Genomic DNA, 21723 nt, shown 5'->3' on the forward strand with positions numbered 1-21723 from the left:
GGATGTATAGCATAGTGAAGGGAAGTCAGATGAGGTCAAATGATATTTAAGTCAGAATGACAAACTTGAGACTTACATTACTGGTTTTCTTACTGAACCCTAAAATTGTCGCTCTTTGAATTGATCTGGTTGCACTCAGCATACAGATTTCCTGGGAAGGAGTCTGTGAAGCAGATTTGGCAGGGCTTGTGGCTGTCATTTGGGCAAGTGTATGGATCAAGTTATTTAACTTAACAGGGAAGCACTCCAGACTTTCCTTTATTTTCCTAGAGAAATGAAAAAGAAAAGATAGTGGGTAACATTTCCCTGGGTTGACTCATTTCACTTAAGATTTGTTTTCTTATGTTTGTTAGACCTGGAGGAAAAAGTCAAGAGCCATGTCTTTTTATTTGGAGCCCAACTATTAAATGTTATTTTTATAAACCCCAAGTCACAACTTGCACTGTTAGCAAATATAAATGAAATCTTCTTGGTGAAATAAAAACTGTAATTATAATTTTGACTTATTTTAGGTTTGTTTTCTATTTTTAGGAATGTCTTATTTAAAATTTAATTTTAGTTTATAATTATTTAAAACATTTAAATAATTCTAGAAGTTAAAACTACAAAACAATGTATATTCCAAGAAGCTAAGTATTTATCCCTGTACTCTCTATGCTATTCTTTCTCTCCCCCATCAATATTCAAAAAATTATAGTTTTACTTTTATTATTTCTTGATTTATATATGTTTGTGTTCTTCTGTCAACTACATTACAAAACAGTTGCAGTTCATATGCCATATTTAATATACAGTATTCTATATGAAATCTTGTTCATTTTTTTGGGGTGGGACTGTTTTTAATGTCTTTTTTTTGTATTTGAGGTTTGCAATTGCATTCTAATTATATAATAAATATCTTCATATAATATATTTATTCCCTCTATACCCACCTTTCCAGTATCTGATTTGCAGTGTTGTCCTTTTCATCCTAGTTTTTTTTTTTTTTAATTATGATTTCAAGAGTAGAACTTAGTGACTCTTCACTTACATGTAACATCTAGCGCTCACCAAATGCCCTCCTCAACGCCCATCATTCATTTGGCCCTTTCTTCCACCCAACATCCCACCAGCAACCCTCAGTTTGTTCTCTGTATTCAAGAGTCTCTTATGGTTTACCTCCCTCTCTGTTTATATCTTATTTTTCCTTCCCTTCTCCTATGTTCATCTGTTATGTTTCTTAAATTCCACATATGAATGAAATCATATATTTATCTTTCTCTGACTTATTTCACTTAGCATAAAATATTCTAAGTCCATCCACCTTGTTGAAAATGGCAAGATTTCTTTCTTTTTGATCACAACGTAACTAGTATTCCATTGTGTGTGTATACACACACACACACACATCACATCTTTATCCATTCATCAGTTGATGGACATTTAGACTGTTTTCATAATTTGGCTATTGTTGATTATGCTACTATAAACATTGGGGTGTATGTGCCCATTTGAATCAGCATTTTTGTATCCTTTGGATAAATACAATTTATCCAGGAGCCTCCATACTGTTCTCCAGAGTAGCTGCACCAGTTGGCATTCCCACCAGCAGTGATTTGTATTTCCCTGATGATGAGTGATGCTGAGCATCTTTTCATATGTCTGTTTACCATCTGTGTGTGTTCTTTGGAAAAATATGTATCCAAATTTTCTGTTCATTTCTTAACGGGATTATTTGTTTCTGGGTATTGAGTTGGATAAGTTCCTTATAAATTTTGGATACTAACCCTTTATCAGATATGTCATTTGCAAATATCTTTTCCTATTCTATCAGTTGCCTTTTAGTTTTGTTGATTGTTTCCTTCACTGTGCAGAAGCTTTTTGTCTTGATCAGGTCCCAATAGTTCATTTTTGCTTTTGTTTCCCTTTCCTCTCAAGACATTTCTAGTAAGAATTTGCTGTGGCCGAGGTCAAAGAGGTTGTTGCCTATTTTCTCCTCTAGTATTTTGATGGCTTCTTGTCTTATATCTAGGTATTTCACCCATTTTGGGTTTATTTTTGTGTATGGTGCAAGAAAGTGGTCCAGGTTCATCTTTCTGCATGTTACTCTCTGGTTTTCCTAACATTATTTCCTGAAGAGACTGTCTTTTTTTCCATTGGATTTTCTTTCCCACTTTGTGGAAGATTATTTGGCTGTACATTTGTGTTATCCTAGTTAATACTATAAAGCAAACAGTATGCTTGCTCTGTTTTTCTTATGTACTTCCTATTCTATTTCCATTTTTTTAATAGAGCTCTTCTACCTATATTGTAGAATATGTGTAGTATACACACTACACAGTCTCTCTTCTAGCATTAAATCTTAAACTCTCTGGTAGACATTATGTCTGTATCTCTGCCATTTTGACTACCTGAAGCTCATTCTCTAGTAAATTCCTCAGAAAGTGTTCAAAGAAAAAAGTTTCAGAGTTTTGGGTGTTGACAACAGCTTGTGGCCTGATTTGTAAGTCATTTTGGCAGAATATATAATCTTCGGCGCACATTATTTTTTTTGAGTGCCAGAAAAACATTATTCCATTTTCCTCTGGAATAAAGAATTAGTATGCAAAGCTCTGATGACATACTGAACTTCTTTCTCTTATAAATAATAAATAATTTGTTTTTTTGCCTGATGCCTCAAGGAAGTTTCTTTTTCTTCAAAGTCCAATAGTTTTTCTAAAATATGTTTCAGGTTGGTTACTCTGGGTAATTTTTCCAAATATTCAATATGTCTTTATAATATGTAATTTCAAGTCTTTTGACTTCAGAAAATGTAATTATGATAATTAATATCATTATGTGATTATTAAAATGCTAAATAATTTAGTATTTATACAATTTAATATATAATCTGGAGTTTTATATTTTAGGGACTTTTATTATGTACCTGTATATATATATAAGCTGGATTTTCATTGACTCTCAATTTTTTTTTAATTTTAAAAGACCTCCTTTTTTCATCTCACACCTCACAGTGGCATCTGTTGTGTTGTGTTTATTCTGTGTTCTTTTTGTTTTGGTTCTAAAATATGTTTTCTTTTCCCACAAATGAACTCACAACTATATGGTCAATTAATCTTGGACAAAGCATGAAGGAATATCCAATGGGAAAAAGATAGTCACTTCAACAAATGGTGTTGGGAAAACTGGACAGTAAAATGCAAAAGAATGAAACTGGGCTGCTTTCTTACAGCACACACAAAAATATATTCAAAATGGATCAAAGACCTAAATGTGAGATGCGAAACCATCAAAATCCTGGAAGAGAACACAGGCAAACTTCTTTGACATCAGCTGTAGCAACTTCTTTGAAGATAGGTCTCCTATGGCAAGGGAAACAAAAGCAAAAAGAAACTATTGGGACTACATCAAAATAAAAAAGCTTTTGCACAGTGAAGGAAACAACCAACAAAACTGAAAAGCAACCTGTGGAATGGGAAAAGATATTTGTAATTGACATATCTGATAAAGGGTTATCTAAAGAGCTTATCAAACTCAACACCCAAAAATTTAATAACCCAATTAAAAATTGACAGAATAGGGGCGCCTGGGTGGCTCAGTCAGTGAAACCTTTGACTCTTGATTTCAGCTCAAGACACGATCTCATGGTCATTATCTCACCATAGGGACTGAGCCCTGCATCTGGCTCCACACTGGGCATGGAGTGTTATGCTAAGTGAAGTAAGTCAGAGAAAGACAAATACCATATGATTTCACTCTCATGTGGAATTCAAGAAACAAAACAAAACAAATGAGCAAAGGGGGAAAAAGAAGTGAGAGGTAATCCAAGAAACAGACTCTTAACTATAGAGAGCGATCTGAAGGTGACCACAAGGGAGGTAGGTGGGGTGATCTGTTAAAAAGGTGATAGGGATTAAGTTGTGCACCTGTCAAGATGAGCACTGAGTGGTGTATGGAAGTGTTGATCCACTACATAGTGCACCTGAAACTAATATAACATTGTTAACTAGTGGGAATTTAAATAAAAACGTTAAAAAAGAAAAATATGCCATCGAAAAATAATGTTTTATTTTTAATTCTTTCCTGAGTTCAGTTACTTCATCACTGAGTTTTCCCAGCTGAGATATACATTGTTCCTTTATGTCTCTATCATTTTCTTAATTTCTTTTAGCTCTAATTTGAAATATAAGGGTTCGGTCTATTCCTTTGGTGGGAATGTCTTTCTGGTGTGCTTTATTGTAGGGATTTTATTTACATCTTATTTCTCTTTTTCTTATTGTAACTCTGTATGACATACAAACATGATCCATTTTGTTTGATTATTTTAATATGCAATTAACATTCCTAATCTTTCGGGATGGAGTAGGTTTTCAAGGGTCTGAAGCTCCCTTTGCTGTTGCTATCATACAGTGATACAAAATATTTGTTTCATATTTTCTGAGATATATTTCTTTTGCTTTTTTTTTTCTGGACTTTGGTTTTCTTTTTCTCCTATGATTCTTCTCCTCTCAGTTTGGATTATACATCTAGCAGTGTCTCTACAGTGGAGGACTTTTTCCTGGAAAGGAGCTCCAGTTACCTTTGAAAGCTGAAAGAGTTCTCTGACCTTTTCACATCTGCCACAGACCCCTTGCCCTTCCAAGTGAATTGGGGTGTGTAAAAATTCTTCCAAGTTTTAGCTGCTGTTATCAAATTGACCTGTTCAGATTCCCAGTGAGTCCCCGTGTGGTCTTTGGAGTCCTGCTCTCGGGTCAATCAGATGATCTGTTGCTTCTTTAGCTTCTTCCCATCATATGCTGAATGTAGGTCTTCTAGCTGACTTGTCCTACGTGCTTATAGTTTAGCGTTCTCGGGAATATTTTGTCCCTAGTTTTGGGGTAGGTACTGTCCGTAGTTTTTGAGTATTTGATAGGCTTTATTTGGAAGAGATTCAGGGACATTAAAAAACCTGACTTTTTATACTATTTAATTCAAACAACACAGGAAAATATGAAGCACACCCTGAAAGGATCCCTTCATCCCTCCTCCATTACTCCTCTTCTCCCCAGAAATAACTATTAGAAACAAATTGATATTATCCTTTTGTACTTTCTATCTTTGTGCAAACAGATACACAGACGTACATATATACTATATTCATTCCTACTACATGCCAGCTGCTATTCTAGTGTTGAGATACAGCAAAGAATAGAAATTTCTTCCTTTATAGAATTTACATAATGTGAAATTCAGACAATAAGGAAACAAACATTTAAAAATAAAGGATTCAGGAAAGTAATATATGCTATAAAAAATACTAAAATGAGGTAGGTAACAGTCTTGCAATTTTAAATAGGATGGTCAGGGGAGAGTTGAGGGATTTGACCCAGACTTAATTTGCCAAGAGTGTAGGCCAGGGGGATTTCTGATGAAGGACTTTCCAAGCAGAAACAACAGCTAGTCTGGAAACTCAGAGAGGTAGATAGGTGTTTAGCAGCCGGCAAAGAACAGCAGGATGGTTGACGGAATGAGTAGGGAAGAATGGAATTAGACAAAAAGAGCACTAATTTGTAAGGACTGTGATGTTGTGTGAGATAGAAGTAAAAAACAAAACAAAACAAAACAAAACCCAGGAGTCAAAAAACATAATTCCAAGCAATGTTGTAATTTGCTATTTTAACTAAGTAATATATTTTGGAAGAAAAATTTTATAGTGACTGGTATAGTACATGGCCCCAAATATCTGTTGAATGAACAATCTTTCTAATTCAGAACACAGAAAAAATATTCTATTTTTTAAAAAATTAATGCTTATTTATATTAGAGAGAGAGAGAGAGAGAGACAGAGAGGATGCAGGGGGGACAGAGAAAGAGACAGAGACAGAATCAGAAGAATGCTCCTGGCTCTGAGCTGTCAGCACAGAGCCTTACGTGGGGCATGAACCCACAAACTGAGACCTGAGCCAAAGCTGGACATTTAACTGACTGAAACACCCAGGCACCCCAATTTGCCAAAAATATTTTAGAATCAGCTTATCAAGCTCATCCATACACAAAATAAATATGTAAGGATTTGAGTGGTATTACATTGGAACTATAAATCAAATTGGAGGAGAATTAACATCTTTACATTATTGAGACATGCAAGTGGTAAACAGGGTAGATTTCTCCATGTAGTTAGGTCTTGCTTTACATGTCTTTGAGTGAGTTTTGCATTTTTTTCCTGTGGAAGTTTTGCATTTCTTTTGTTGGATTTGTCCATCAATTGAACATATTTTTGTATGGCAAATGGTAAATGCTATCTTTTCCTAAATTTTAACTAATATTTGATAATATATGAGTAGAGTTTAACCTCATTAAATCTAACAATATTTCTGTATAATCTTTCAAAATTTGTATGGGCACAGTCATGTAATCTGCAAGTAATGCTAGAGTTTTGTCACCCTTTGCACTGCTAACACTTCCAGTTTAATGTTAAATAGAAGTGGTGATAAAGACAAAGCCTTTCTGGTTTGTTCCTGATTATAAAGAAGTTTTCAATGTTTCACCATTAAGTATAACATTTTCGGTACATTTCTATTTCTAGCGTTTTTAAAAAATGAGTGGTTCTAAATTTTATTAACTACATTTTCTGTATCTTTTGAGGTGATCATATAGCTTCCCCTTTAATCTTATTTACTATGGAGTCTTGAATGTCTTATCTTGTAACTATTTGCTTTACTGAACTGTTATTCCAGGTTTTTTTTAATTCTCTAGGATTATTTTATTTGCTTTCTTATTCAAATGGGAAATAAGGATATAATAAAACTTAAACATAGAGCTTTACTATCAATATAAAGGCATTCATAGTTTTCCTTGACATTCATGGGAATGCTTGCATTTTCCATTTTTAAATGCATGATATTTTTCTAAGTTTCCTTCCATTCTGAGAGTACTAAAATTTTCTAAGAGGAATGGATGTTGAATATAATTAAATACTACTTTTCTGGGTTGGCTTCCATCAAAGTTATCATGCAATGCCTTCTTTAGGCTAATCTGATATGTCCTCAATGTTAACAATTATAGTTCAATAATGTTTAATAATTTCCCCCTCAATTTTATAAAACTTCAAATCAATTTATCTTGTTCTGGTATTAGACTCTTTAAAATAAATTCCAAGATTTTTCATTATTATACATCAATCTAGGCCAAAATTTGCTAAGAAAGTTAAAATATGACTGATCATTATTCATTTCCACATGTTCATGTTTCTAAAGATATTCTTAGACTTTATGATTTTATGGGTATATAGTATAGCATAAAACATTCGTTTCTTTTTTCATTCATAGTTTAAAGAATGAAGATAGTATTAATAGCAGGAATATAATGCTAATCATGATATATGGAGACCCTATCATACATTCATTCATTCAACAAATATTTCCTGAATGTGTTTTATGTGTTGGGGTGAAAAGCTCTAGAGTAACAGCATGTACTCGCTTCTCGTGAAGAGAGGCTACAAACCATAAATCTTAAATTCTAATGTACTTACCTTCATAAAATCTCAACTGCATCCATGCTTTACTCTTATGATGCCCAACAGTTAAGATGCAGGAAGATTGGAGATGAAGGATGAACTTTTATAATAAGCCTATAGTTTTAGGGCAGACTTTCACCTATCCATCTACCTCTTGCAGGTGGTAGATTTAACAAGTCCGATAAAACAGCACTGTTAGACATGACCCAGTTTGGAACTGGGGACCTGAGAGCAGTAGGTTTCAGGCCTCTTCAAGGGTCTGGTTTATGCAGGTGGCAGCCCTGTGATTTATTTTGCTTAATGGCAGAGTCGGCAGGATTATGCTTTGGAGTAGCCTTATATTACAGGTTCAAAGCTGCATTTGAAAGGAACCAGTTCTTAAATTTCTTAGGGAAAACCTCCAGATTGTCCTGATAAACACTTCCAACTCCCTGCCAGCCACTGCTCTATATGCTGGGACATAGAGGTAAAAGAGAAATCAGATTTCTGCCCTCAGGGAGTATATATACTTTGGCCAGCAGTGTACTAAATGCCTTATGTTAATCTTTTCCTCCTTATAGGAAAGCAGTAAAGTTATTTTAGCAATGATACCAGAAAAAAAGACCAAGAAAGGTTAAATGAATACCAAAGGTGACATCACTTAGAAAGTAGAACTGAAAATTTCAACTCAAGTTTATCTGATTCCACAGTCTTTGCTCTCATTGTGGACTATTCATAATAAACAGTCCTTTAACTTTTTTAAGATTAGCCAATCAATAGATTGAGCATGGAATTCTTAGATGGAATAAAGGCACTAAAATAATGATTCTTTAATTTTTACATAAAAATAACCCTTAGAAAAACATTTAACAGTATTTCTTGAAGCCTGTTCTATTTAAAAAAAATTTAATGTTTTATTTATTTCTGAGAGAGAGAGAGAGAGAGAGATACAGCATGGGGAGGGGAGGGTCAGAGAGAGAGGGAGACACAGAATCGGCAACATCTTGAAGCCTGTTCTTAAAGGGAACATAGTCCACAGGGTTATAAAATAACCGTAAAAGCTTAAGTTTTAAGTCCTATCTTAAAAATGTGTACAAATTCTATTTTACTTCATAACATACTTACCTTTTCATGTGGCATAAATATTTTAGATAGCTTCTCATTACAAACAAATGCTACTAACAGGTTTCCTAGCTATGTGTGTGTGTGAATGGGCCATTGAGTTTATCAGTTTCAGAAAACTAGGTTGAATCCAGGAGGTACGGTCTTTCACGTCAGGTTCAGCACAGAGTTAGACAGCAGGTTTTTTTTCCCCTCAGATTAAATATTATGATATTTTTTGAATACACATTTATACTAATATGTGACTATAAGGGACAAAAGTTTTTCACTGCTTTATGAGTCATATCAGAATAACCGTTGAGGAGAGATGTCGATAGTGCTGTGGACTAGCAGTTGAGCGAAGGTTTTGAGGTAACAAGATGAAAATTTCAAGAGCATATTTCTATTGCCGAAGTTGTTCATATCATTTTGTGGTTTGATAGGATACATATTTTACTGGTCAGTCTCTTTAATAGTCTAAGGGAAACATTTCTCAAAGACTTTATCTGTGAAGGAATTTGCAGAACATTATTCTTATTTTACCATTGACTCTGTAATTTAATCATATGTAAACAGAAGAGTTTTAAGTGTCTCATACTCCCCATGAACCAATTTCTTCATCTAACCTCCAAACTTCATTTTCGTTGCATTGATTTTGGCGTGTGTGATAAACACATTACTTTCTTCTCTTTTTTGTATTGTAGTTACTGCTTGAGTGTCCAGCTTTGTGAGGCATTCTTAATGATTCAGAGGGAACAATCACTTACTACAAGTTTGTCACAGTTTCTTTTATCCCATGAAAAAAAGTAATAAATAGTTCAACGTTGAATTTGTAATCTCTAAAATATATGACCAATGCTTTTTCATACTTAAGCCTATAAAGTGTGCTATCAAGATTAATTCCTACTTTGCTACAAATTTATACTGGCCAAGAAGTATTCAAACCCATACTTTTTTTAACCAAAAAAAAATTCTGAAATGAATTCAGTGAATAATAATTCTCGGTACACAATAAAAAAAGTTTCTGTCTATGGATTTTTATTTTTAAAACTTTAAGATCATCTGACATGAAAAAGATGCTTTTGGCCATATATGTATGTACACGTGTGTGAACACAAAAATTTAAGCTTCATGTTCAACCTTTTAAATAAAATAGATACTATGAAAGAATATATCATATTAATCCTTGTGGCTTTGATGTCCTGGTACCCTAATTTGAGATACATGGTTATAAGCATTTAGATATTTTCTTATTAAACATTTAGATGTTTAGATGTTTTCTTACCATGTTATTTCACCTAACCTGAAGACATCAGAGTTAAGAAACATCTTTATTTAGCTGAGGTTATCAGAGCATTAGGACTTTCATATGTAGGATTTTTTTCCATGTGGCTTTGCTTAAGGTCCTGGGAAGAACATCCATTATGCAAGAAATCAATTTTGCTCTCTTCTGAACTCACTTATTAGTTCTGCCTGTGATCTCAAGAAAGTCAATTAACTTCCAGGAGACTCACTGTTTCATCTATAAGATATAGTTGACAACTAAACCATGCCGTTCCCCCAAGACTGTTGATAGAATTGAATTAAGTAACATATGAAAAGTCATTGGAAATAGAATATTATTATGCAAATATTATTTCAGAAAACTTATTACCAAATAAGTAAAGAAATGGATATATATGAGCCCAAAAGGTAGCAAATGACAAGTAGAGATACCAGGGAAAACAAATGTGCAGATTTATGGTTCTGTGAAAAATGACTTATGGGAAATTCTCTTGAAATCCTACAAAGAAGAAATTAAAGGTTAAAATAAGAGGCTGCTTTAGGTTTATCTTTCTTTCTTTTCTTGTGTTTGCTTTCTTTTTTCCTGCCTCATAGTTTAGAATGTGGCTTAAAACAAAACAAACCAAACCAAAAAAAAACCCAAAAAACCCACTTTGCTCTTTTCCAGGTTAAAGTTTGTGAAATCTTAAGGTTAGCGAGTCTTCTGTAAATGTCATCCTAGGGACCTAACTCTGCATACAAAGAAGAATTCCAGGCTCCATGGTCTTGACTATCAATAAGTAATTCTTAGACTTTCTTAGGGAGGCTACTTAGAAAAATCAGCCAAATCAAATCAAATGGAGTAAAGGAACTAGAAAAATGTTTATTGGTCTTATTATGTGCAAGTATGTCAGTAAAATGACATTCCAGGTTTCCGTTCCCAGCCTCCCCAAAGCCAGCTCATTTTATTGATGACATTAAAATGAAATCTTATGCAAAGCAAAAAAATAAATATTAACATGCAATAATATAGAAAAAATTAATAGTCATAAATTGTACTATAATTAAGGTAATGAAAATATTTAAAATGTGAAAAAATAGGGGCACCTGGGTGGCTCAGTTGGTTAAGCGTCCGACTGCAGCACAGGTCATGATCTCACAGTCTGTGGGTTCGAGTCCCACATCGGGCTCTGTGCTGACAGCTCAGAGCCTGGAGCCTGCTTCCAATTCTGTCTCCCTCTCTCTCTGGCCCTCCTCTGCTCACTCTGTCTCTCTCTCAAAATAAAATAAAGACATAAAAAATTTTTTAATGTGAAAAACATATTTAAAAATAATCAATTACTTTAGTCTAGCTGTTTGTTAAATCGCCAGAATATAGCAATCCTGTGCAACACATAGTGTCAGGAATGCCAGTGAGGGTAGGCTGATAGCTAATGCATTTAGCTGTTGTGGGGTTAGCAGCTGTTGTGAAACAGCGCCATCTGGACTATTCATCTTTTGTAACTAATGACTTCTGGCACGCTAGGTGGGTGCATTGAACTTTCCAAACGCTCTTAACCTTTAGACTGATAGTCTCCGGAAGAGTTAAAAATATCTTTTTTTAAAAGGTAATAGCTAAGGTGTATCATGACTTGATATTTAGGCAAATTGGGCAAATTCTCAGCGTAGATTATATAATTCAAAAACAGAGACTCTCCGATTGCAGAAATTTAGAAGAGCAGCCAAGCTATTGAACACTGTAATGAGTGTGACTAGGTCATGCAACGTAGGAAATACAATATTGTAAAAGTTATCATATCTATAGTAAAAAAGTAGTTTATAAAGTCAATTTAGCTCAGATTTGCTTTTACAATTATTATTATTATTTAATGGGAGAGTTTCACAATGAAAAAGAAACTTCCATCTGTTTTAATTTGCATATCTCTTTGAAATTTGCTTTCCTAATTTAGGGAAAGTCGGACATCATGATTGTTAATTTCTCTAGGTTCTGGGATTTTTTGTGTGTGTGTCTTTTGTTTGTTTTTCTTGTGAGCATTTGTTTCTATAGGTATCAATGGTTAATGTAAGGCAAAAGAAAACTTTGATCCACATTTGTGAAGTTACAACAATCCAAGAGATCACAATTTGCAAAGTACTAGAAAAGCATCAAGAATGTTTAAGGATAAAAGGATCCAGGGATCATCCCTCTCCCATATTTTCTTTCTCAGTTTCAAAGAGAAACTAGACAGAAGTCCATTGAATTATGTTTTGAAGCATTGAGCGGAGTCTCATTTTACCCTATAGCCATAAAATATAACTAAGGAGGAATGAGGGAAACACTGGGAGTTTCTGGCATTATGTCTGCACACTCAGGGGGCTCATAGACCCTGGCTCCCGTGTCTGTGTGGAATCCAGAAGCACTCTTTCTGGATGTCATCAATATTTCCAGTGACTTCATGGTTGTACTGTTTGGGACAGTCATTGTGCCTGCTGTGCCCAATGATTCCTCATAACTAAGACTTCTCTCTCTAAAGCTCAAAGTTCAGAGAAGAAGCTGTAGGCTGTTCTTTGTCAAGGGGTGGCCCATGATAGGTGTAAGGATAGGCAACAGAATCCATGATGGACAGGATCCCTCACACAACTAGTTTAGTCAATTAGACTGTCCCTGGAATTTATACTAGAGAATACTGGCCAAGGGGCAAAGAAGTAAAATATAGGCAGAGTAAGCAGAGTAGAAGGTCTTTGTTTCCTCTAGAAATCAGGTCCTATTAGTTTCTGAGATTTGTTAGGTTATGGCTTGAGTCCATTTATACCCTTTTCTCCAAGGAAATCAGATAGAATCTCTGGCTCTTGCTACCAAAATACCTCACTAAAACCAACATTTAAGTTTGGAGTTTTGTGTTTTGCTTCAAGTTGACTTCAGTTTTAGCCAAAGAGCAGGAGATCTTATGCTTATTAAAGCAAAGAATCTGTGTGGCAGGCCAAATGGAATATCTGGAAATACATGGAAAATTTTCTCTCACATGTTTGGAGGAGAAAATGGATGAAGTGAAAACATAATCTGTATGTGGGAGGGGAGATAGGCAGGGAAATTTATGCTTAATGATCCCAGTCTGGTCTGTGAAATAGGTTATCTGTTTCTAAGAACAGCTAACCTGAGGTTTGAAAGTGATTGAAAATTCTAAAATAACCCATTCAGACAGCATTTTAATGGATCGTTGCCTTTGTTGCCTAGCAGTGGGCTCTGCAGAGGTATTACATGAGAGTATCCATTTGCAAGAATCGAGTCATGAGACTTTCTTGAGTCTATTCAACACCACTCAGCTGTAAGGGGAGTAGAAAAAAGTAAAGGAAGCAGAGAGAGGACTTGACAATGCTGTGAAAAACCTTTGTGGTCAGTAAAAGAATTTTATTGTCATTTTTCTCTAAATGCCATTAATTGTAATACAATTTTTAATGCCACACTGAGTACAGCACCTTCTGAAACACTTATCATCAGTTCTTAATCCTGACCACGAATACCCAAGAATGCGGTAGGATCCTATATTGTTCATAAATACAGCACTCTCTCTCGGAGAGGGAGGAAAAGCCATTTTTTTCTTTCAAGTCTCAAACAATATCAAGAGGGCAGCCTCGTAAAGCTACTGTAGTCAAGATGGGGCACTTAAGGTAGCCATACATGCTGTGTCTCAGATGGCTTAGTCCTTATTCATGACACACATCTGTGAGCTTGATGGTGGTGGTGGTGGTGGATGGTGGATTTTCTTATTTTTATTTCTATCTTGGTAGTAACATTCTGATAAACAGTAGTATAAAACACTGTCAGAACAAAGAACAAAGACTTTAAATATACAGGGGCTCTCAAAAGTATATTAGAATTAATGTCACCCACTGAAGCACCAAGACTAACGCTGGATCCATTACGTAACTCTTTCCATTTTTGGTAAATTATGCACTGACGTCTATACTTCAAGTATCTCCTTTGGTTTTGAAACCCATGTGATGTCAGAGAACACAACTTAAGATAACAATATTATTTACTCAGAAAAGTAAACAAGTGCCCATGATTTTCCACATTTATTTTAATCATGTGGATCAAGTCATTCAAAGTTCCCCTATTGTTTTTAGTTAATCAGGCTACTTTTATAAATTCACTCTATATATTGCTTCAATATTAACAAAAGAGATATTCCATAGGTAGTTTAAAACATTTTAATATCTAAATAATAGAAAGATCTTAAATCACTTTTTCAAGTGGTTAAGAATCCTAGTCACAATTAACTGAGGTTCTTGAATCTCCATAACAGGCTCTTCACAGTGCTGTGTGATAGGAAAGATCTTCAACACTCGATCCACATTTGCTTACCAAAGAACTTAGAGAATGTATGGAAAGGCATAGTCAAAACATTAAATCATATCTAAAAATAAAGGTATGTAGTTGAGATTATAGGAGAAAATATGTCACTAAAAGGAGACATGAGTCTCATGGGAGATTCTCTGAGCAGAAAAGGGGAAAGACAGAGAGAGGCTCAAGGCATCTGGTAATGGGCCAAATCAGAAAAAGGAAAGAAGGTGAGTACCTTGGAGTCAAATTACCCCATGGTGGTCCCCTGGGGCTGCAAACATAGCAGATCCTAAACCAAACATCTGGGGGACACCTGGTGATGGCACAGAGATAACAGTACTGGGAAGGGACATCTGTCCTCCATCAAGGCTTGGGATAGTCAAGATGTGAGGATTATTGCCTGAGAAAAGATCTACTTTGTTCAAACTGTAGCCAAAGTGGACTCTAAGGAACCTTGAGAACACTATGGCCTGAATTATGAAGCAGTGTACCCTAAGAGCCTGCAGATGAGATGGATGGTTTTGAGCACACAGGATAGCATGTAAGACCCCACACTATGTAACATAACCCCCTGGATACACACTGTGGTTCCGTCTACAGCTGGCTATATCTTTTGGTAAATTATTTACCTTCTCTGGGTTCTCAGTGTCCTAATTTATTAATTTAGGTTAATATGATATTATCTCACAGACTTTTTTTAAAAATCACTTTACTGAGGTATGATTGATACACAAAAAGCTGTGTATATTTAATGCATACAATTTGATGAGTTTGGAGATGACTACACATTTGTGAAACCATTAGCATAATGTATGGCATAAACATACCCATCACCTCTAAAAGTTTCCTCCCATTCTCTTTATTTATTATGACCATTATTAGTATTGCTAATCATTTTTCTTACAAACTTGTTATGATGATTAAACGAGTTACTATATGAAAAGCACTAGAACACAGCCTGACACATAAGAAATACTATGTTAAATATTAGCCATTATTATATAACTTTTATAAATTTAGTGTTTGACGGGGCACCTGGGTGGCTCAGTTGGTTAAGCATCCAACTTCGGCTCAGGTCATGATCTCACGGTTTGTGAGTTCGAGCCCTTCCTTGGGCTCTGTGTTGACAACTCAGAGCCTGAAGCCTCCTTCGGATTCTGTGTCTCCCCGCTCTCTGCCACTCCCATGCTCATGCTCTGTCTCTCTCTATCTCTCAATAATGAAAACATTAAAAAATAAGAAATAAATAAATTTAGTGTATCATATTTACATTGCATTTTCTGTTAAACTTTAAAATCTATCTTAAGGGGAATGAGACTTGTATCACATTCAGATATTTTTGAAAGTGGAAACATGGGAATATGTCCTGTCTTACTAGGGAGAAACTGGTATAACTGACCAGTGTATTAAGGTGACATACTAGACAACATGTAATTCAGGAATAAATTAAGGATAGCCTGAAACAGCACACATTCTGTAGGATTATAGAACAAAAGACTAGTCACTACTGGAATAATCTGAGAAGGTTTCATGGACAAGGTACTAGTTGTCCAGCATCTCAAGGGATATGTAGAGTTGAAAGTTAGATCAGACTCCCCCCTTGATTCCAGTAATGTTTTGATTCTTTGGGAGCATTTCTGATGGTTAAATAGATAAAGGAGGAACGAATGTATACTGAGAAAGTTATCTACTCAGAAGAGGATTCCTCTGGGAAGAATAGAGGTGGGGTGGATGAAGCTTGATAAAGACAATCAGATTATAAAGTCCTCAAAAGTAAGAGGTAAGAAGTGGCAAGTCAAAGACAATTATTGAACAGAGAAATGATGTGCCCTCATTTAGATGACCAAATGCCTCTTATATCTGCAGTGGAGAACAAGTTGTTTACCATAAAATTGTAGAAAGAAGTTTAATTATTAGAACATACTATATAACATCTAAAAGTGAGAAAATTAGCCTGGCAGAGATATGCAGGCAGAATAATGAGGTCTAGCTCACTGCCCAGAGATTAGTGGCTTCAGATCTACTTTCCATATTAGTTCACAATCTCTTGACTTGGAAGAGGACATAGTCAATGTAGGCAGGCTTCTCATATCTAAGATTCTGCTCTTTAAAAGTCTGGGTGTGTCAGTTGAAGTCAGAAAACGTGGAGGGATAGAACTCTGCAGACAATCTTCATTTTCCCTGTGGCCAAGGCCTGAAAGAGCTTTTCTTCACCCAATATACAGTTTTTTTTCTTTTGCTTTAGGTAGTAGTAGGGACTATTTGTAAACTGTCTAAGCAATGACACATCAAACACAGGCTTTAGCAGAATCACATGTTTCCAACCTTCATCTTTTCTGGACCTCTCTCTGCTCCTCCTGTCTCCCAACCCAGTCCCACCAACATAGCAATCATTGTGCCTGTTGTGCAGCAGCCCACTTCAAAGAAAGGCATCTCACTCAGATCATAATGGGATAGCCTGAGGGGGCTATTTTTGGGGCCATGTGCACCCACCTACTTAGGATGGAGTTAACTGGACCAAGGGTGAGCAGTTAGAGTATAAAGCTGCTTCCTGCTGCTTGGATCCCAGAGCTATCTTGAACTCTGAAGGACCTTCCAGGCTCTGTGCCAGAAGACCTGCTCTTCCTGAGGTTGGTTATTTGCCAACCTGAGAGTCTCTTATCCTTAAAATCATGCATCTGAAACACTTATGCAAATCTTTAAACTATCGTCTTTGGCCACAGATTATTGTCAAGCAATATTTATAGTTTTCTAAGTGGACATTAACAGATGCTTCTTTCAGAGATAAATTTTACTACCAGAGGGCATTTTACAAGACTCAAAAAAACCTACCGGACTCCACTAAAGAATCCCTTGTGGTAGAATTTCAGAAACAAACTAGGTAGCAGAAACGTATTTTTTTTTTTGGCAAGGGCTCTGCCTGGTGTTCCTTAATGGTATCATATAGTTTCCTATATTAAATGTTGAAAAACTCTAGACCAGGGGGTTAAGGTCCTAGCTATGGGCCTTAATTCTAGCTCTGTTTCTTACTACTTTTTTATTGTAGGCAAGATCTTTAATTCTTTGAATCTCAGTTTCCTTACTTGCATATTTATTGTCAGAATAAATGAAGTATAAGGTCTCTCCCAGCTCTAGCAATCTATAATTCTACCATATTGGTTCTACTCAACCACAAGAGTAGCCTATCTATTAAAGTTCATTAAAGAGAGATTCTTTGCAAAAGTGAAATTCTTTATGTACGATGGCCCAGTTAGCTCTCAATGTTCCCTTGTAATAGAGAGAGTCCTCACTATACATTCTGAAAGGGGGAGAGAAAAAGTAATAATTGGCTGTGAAAGAGTTTATTTTAAATACTGTTTTCCTCAAAAGGACAAAGCATACATCCATTAAAAAGACTATAATCTGTGTTTACAAATTTCTGGTTAAAAGAATTAGAACAATTAAAAAGTAGACTCAATATTAATTCCTTAATATTGAGGAGTATTTTTCTACTTAAAAAAGTGTATTTTTCTACTTAAACTCTTTGATAATAATTATGCTAACATTTATTGAGCACCTAGAGTTTGCTAGCAATTATGCTATCCATTCAAAAATTGAAGTTCAAAGGAATCTTCTATTATAAAATGCACCACCCTTTTGACAAGGATTTTGAGTATAATTAGTATTCACTGTATTCTGCCCTGACTCTTACTTTGATGTATATTAGTGTTTTCTCATACTTGCTTAATAAAAAATAGCATTAAAATAGAAGATAGTTACCAAATACTCCAGTATTTGTATTGTCTTAGAGTTGAAAGTAGAGAGTCCATATCTCATCATAAATCTCTTTTTCCAAATTGTTTTCCTGTACATAGTTCAAGTAGAACAACCAATCTATTTATGTCAGCCCTTGCTCTTTTTAGTGACCTCTTTTTGGGCAATGTATTAGATGAAGAGGCTGGTTAGCAAATAATAGCATGGTACAGAAACACTGACTAAGGTCTTCTCCTAGACATTCACATTGCTCCCTTTCTATCCCCTGGGAAAGAAGACACAAGCCGGTTCTAGAAATGACAACTTTATAGCACTGACTGTTCACCCTGAAATCATCTCAAATGTGCAACATTATCTGTACACACGAATAAATGCGTGCTCATACATTCACAGGTTATCTTACTTGGTAAAATGACTTGTTGCTTCTAGGTCTGTATCTTGTGGACGAAGATTATTATGCACATATTTCAGGTCTTGAATTCCACTCAGCTCAGGCAACCCTGCATGTAACATCTTAGCAAATAAAACAAAAGCAAAAAGAACTCAGAATAAATGTAAATCAAGTCTTAGTTAAATTTGGTTAAGCTTACTTGGTTAATTCTACAAATACATGTAAACTTAAACTTATATAGCAACACCTTTGAGTATATAATTATGAATGGACAGAAGTTCATGATTTTTTAACTTTCTGTATTTACTAATAGACGCAACAAAACAACAACAATAAGAAGAACAAATAAATTTGTCAAAGTGTTTGCAGATTAAAAATTTAATTTTATCGAGGTGCCTGGGTGGCTCAGTCGGTTAAGCATCAGACTTCGACTCAAGTCATGATTTGTGGTCCACGAGTTCGAGCCCTGCTCAGGGCTGACAGCTATGCTGACAGCTCAGAGCCTGGAGCCTGCTTCAGATTCTGTGTCTCCCTCTCTCTCTGCCCCTCCCCTGATAGTTCTCTCTCTCAAAAACAAATGAAACATTGAAAAATAATAATAATAATTTAATTTTATCTTCATCGTTAACCAGTGAAATAAGTATGGTAGTATTATTATCCCTACCTTGTCTTCTTGCAGAAGAGACATAGTCAGCATTGGACAATAGAATGATAAGGCTTCTAGTATCAGAAATTCTGGACCCACCATTTAAAATCTGAATGATCACGAAAAAGTCTCTTAACCTTTTCGAATATCCGTTTTCTCATTTTGAAAGTGGAGAGGAGAATACATAACATGTTCTAGAGCAATCAAATGGCTAATGAATATGAAAGAGCTTTATACATTATAAATTACTACACAAAAATATACCACAATACCCATTTGAAAGAAGAAAAATTTAATCCCAAGAAAAGTGTAAGTGAAGTGTTGAGATCAAATGGTGTGTAAGCACAGAGTATAAAACTCATCCCTCTGGCTCTTAATCTTATGTTCTTTTATGACTCTATGACTCATACTCTAAGAACACAATTTTCCTTATTTAAGTGGAGATTACATTTATTAAAGATTATGGAAGCAATGCAGTAATTAAAGATAAAATTGTACAAAGGCTCATAAGTTTTTCTGCCAACCTTTGGAAAAGTACTGTGTTTATATTATAGTGTAGACTGAAGGGATACTATTCTTTTTAATTATAAGCAGAAATAAAGAAAATATTTTTTGAGAAAAAGTAGGTCTTTCTGAAATAAATTTAAACTTTGAAAAAGAAGGAGGAAGGGCAGGAGGAGGAGGTGGAGAAGGAGGAGAATGTCAACAGTACGTCCGTGACTAAGATGATAAATTATTTCCTGCTCTGGAATAGAGGCACTTTTACAGTAGTGGGAAGTTAAGAACAATGCTGCTAATTCTAAAAATGTAAAGGAAAAAATGAGAATATGGTTATGAAGGATGGGTAAATTTGTGATTGACTTGTTGAGGTTCATGTGAGAAAAAAATGGATTTGAAACTGTTCTTTCCTACCGTCTCCACTGAGGCAGAGGGAACAGCGTGTATAGATGTACTGAGGAGGGCAAAGTGTCTTTCATTATTTCACAAAAAGAACTCCAGGAGAGCATCTGGAATAAGATATCCTGTGAGTATGTGACAAGTTAAGGGTCTGAAAAGGTAAGTAGGGTAGGATTTTTTAGCGATATAAAAGTTACGTACTTTATTCTAGAGGCAAGAGGAAGCTTTTTTAGTGTTTTTCAAATGGGCATTAAAATAATTGAATTGTGTTTTTAAAAGATCATTGTGGTTATTTGGGGAAAATGGATTAAAGTGAGTCTAAATAAGAGACTGGACTAGGAGAATGTTTATGAATAATGAATAAAGTTATTGGACTTTAAATGTATTTAGGAAGTAGAGTTGAGAAAATGGGTGATTAATTGGATATATTTGGAGGGCTGGGTGGGATATAAGTATATAGCTGTAAATATAGATTTGCGAGTCATTAACATGTAGATAGTAATTGAAACCTTGAAATGGGTCAGGTATCCCTGGAAAGTTGTTAACGGCTTCTCCTTAGGGATGATCTAAATTAACAATATCTAAATTTGAGCAAATTCTCTTCTCCCATAAACTCTTCCTTCTTTTTTCTCTTCATCTCCAGTGTAACCATCGTCCAACTAAAAAGAAATTCATATCTTCCTTGATTCCCTCTTCTAACTGATTCTCAATGTCAGTTACACAATTCTATAAAAACCACCTCAGTGGTCTCTTGTATTCATTCTCCTTTCTATTGCTATTATTGTCTTAGTTCAGCTCCTCATCTTTATTTGCTTAGATAACTTTTCCTACTTCTCCAATCCCTCTTTTTTTTTTATTACATAGCCTCTAAATTATCAGTTTAAAATCAAAGCTAAATTATGCTACTGTCTTCATCAAAAGCAAAGAAACTTCGAGGTTCTCCGGTATCTGTATATCAAAGTCCAAAATTCTCATTCTGATCATAAATGTCTTTTGTTATCTGTGGTCTGTCACTTCATCTATTGTCTACATAGGTCTCCCTCTGTACCGCAGACTAAGTACATTTGATGACCTCTATTTCCAACGCATGTTACGCTCATGTTCTTTGAGCTTTCACACATACTTATATTTTGCTCTCAGTCAGGATTCTCTTCTTATCCCTCCGTATCTGTTGAAATTATTTTTGAAAGCTTAAATATCTTTTCCTCTTGAAACACCACAGATCCTCTTGATAAGATTTAATTACCGCTTTCTTTGTACAGCAATCCTATCTTGGTTGCACCTCTTTCAAGTATTTATTTATTTATTTTTATTTTATTTTATTTTTTTTAAATTTTATTTCTAGGAGAGAGAGAGGCAGCGTGAGCAGGGGAGGGTCAGAGAGAGAGGGAGTCACAGACTGAAACAGGCTCCAGGCTCCGAGCTGGCAGTCAGCACAGAGCCCGACACGGGGCCTGAACCCACGAACCGTGAGATCATGACCTAAGCGAAAGTCGGACGCTTAACCGACTAAGCCACCCAGGCGCCCCTCTTTCAAGTATTTATTACTGCCTCATGTTTACTATGTTTTGTTCATATATATGTTTGTCATATTCAATTTTAAGAACTTTGAGGATAAGAACTGAGTTTTTATGGATGTTAAATTTTTCATATTGCCAACCATGATGCCTTGCAAATGGAACTTAACAGATGTCTATGAAATAATGCATGTTGCAGGCATGTGTGCATGAATGAATAAATGAATGAATGAAAAAAATGTCTGACCTTGTTGGGCACTGGAAGCCTATAAATAGCAAGTTCTACCCCAACTACTAAACTTGAAATCAACAATAGAGAGATATATTCTCAACAGCAACTTAAATATAGACTAGACTTTATCTTTTTCAGTTCTGTAC

The 21723-nt window shown here is 35.2% G+C and overlaps 1 protein-coding gene across 2 annotated transcripts in view; it reads right to left on the reverse strand.

Moving 5' to 3' along the window:
* Nucleotides 1-21723, reverse strand: part of PIK3C2G (phosphatidylinositol-4-phosphate 3-kinase catalytic subunit type 2 gamma) — a 326049-nt gene that overhangs the window by 68578 nt on the left and 235748 nt on the right. For both annotated transcript variants that reach the window (XM_077756378.1, XM_077756377.1), the window contains 2 exons: nt 18298-18407; nt 77-266 (listed from right to left, as the gene is read on the reverse strand). In XM_077756378.1, coding sequence (XP_077612504.1) covers nt 77-266; nt 18298-18407 — 300 coding nt within the window. The remainder of the gene's footprint in view (nt 1-76; nt 267-18297; nt 18408-21723) is intronic.

The sequence above is a fragment of the Crocuta crocuta genome, unplaced genomic scaffold (assembly GCF_008692635.1).
Source record: "Crocuta crocuta isolate KB4526 unplaced genomic scaffold, BGI_CrCroc_1.0 scaffold262, whole genome shotgun sequence".
Taxonomy (NCBI): domain Eukaryota; kingdom Metazoa; phylum Chordata; class Mammalia; order Carnivora; family Hyaenidae; genus Crocuta; species Crocuta crocuta.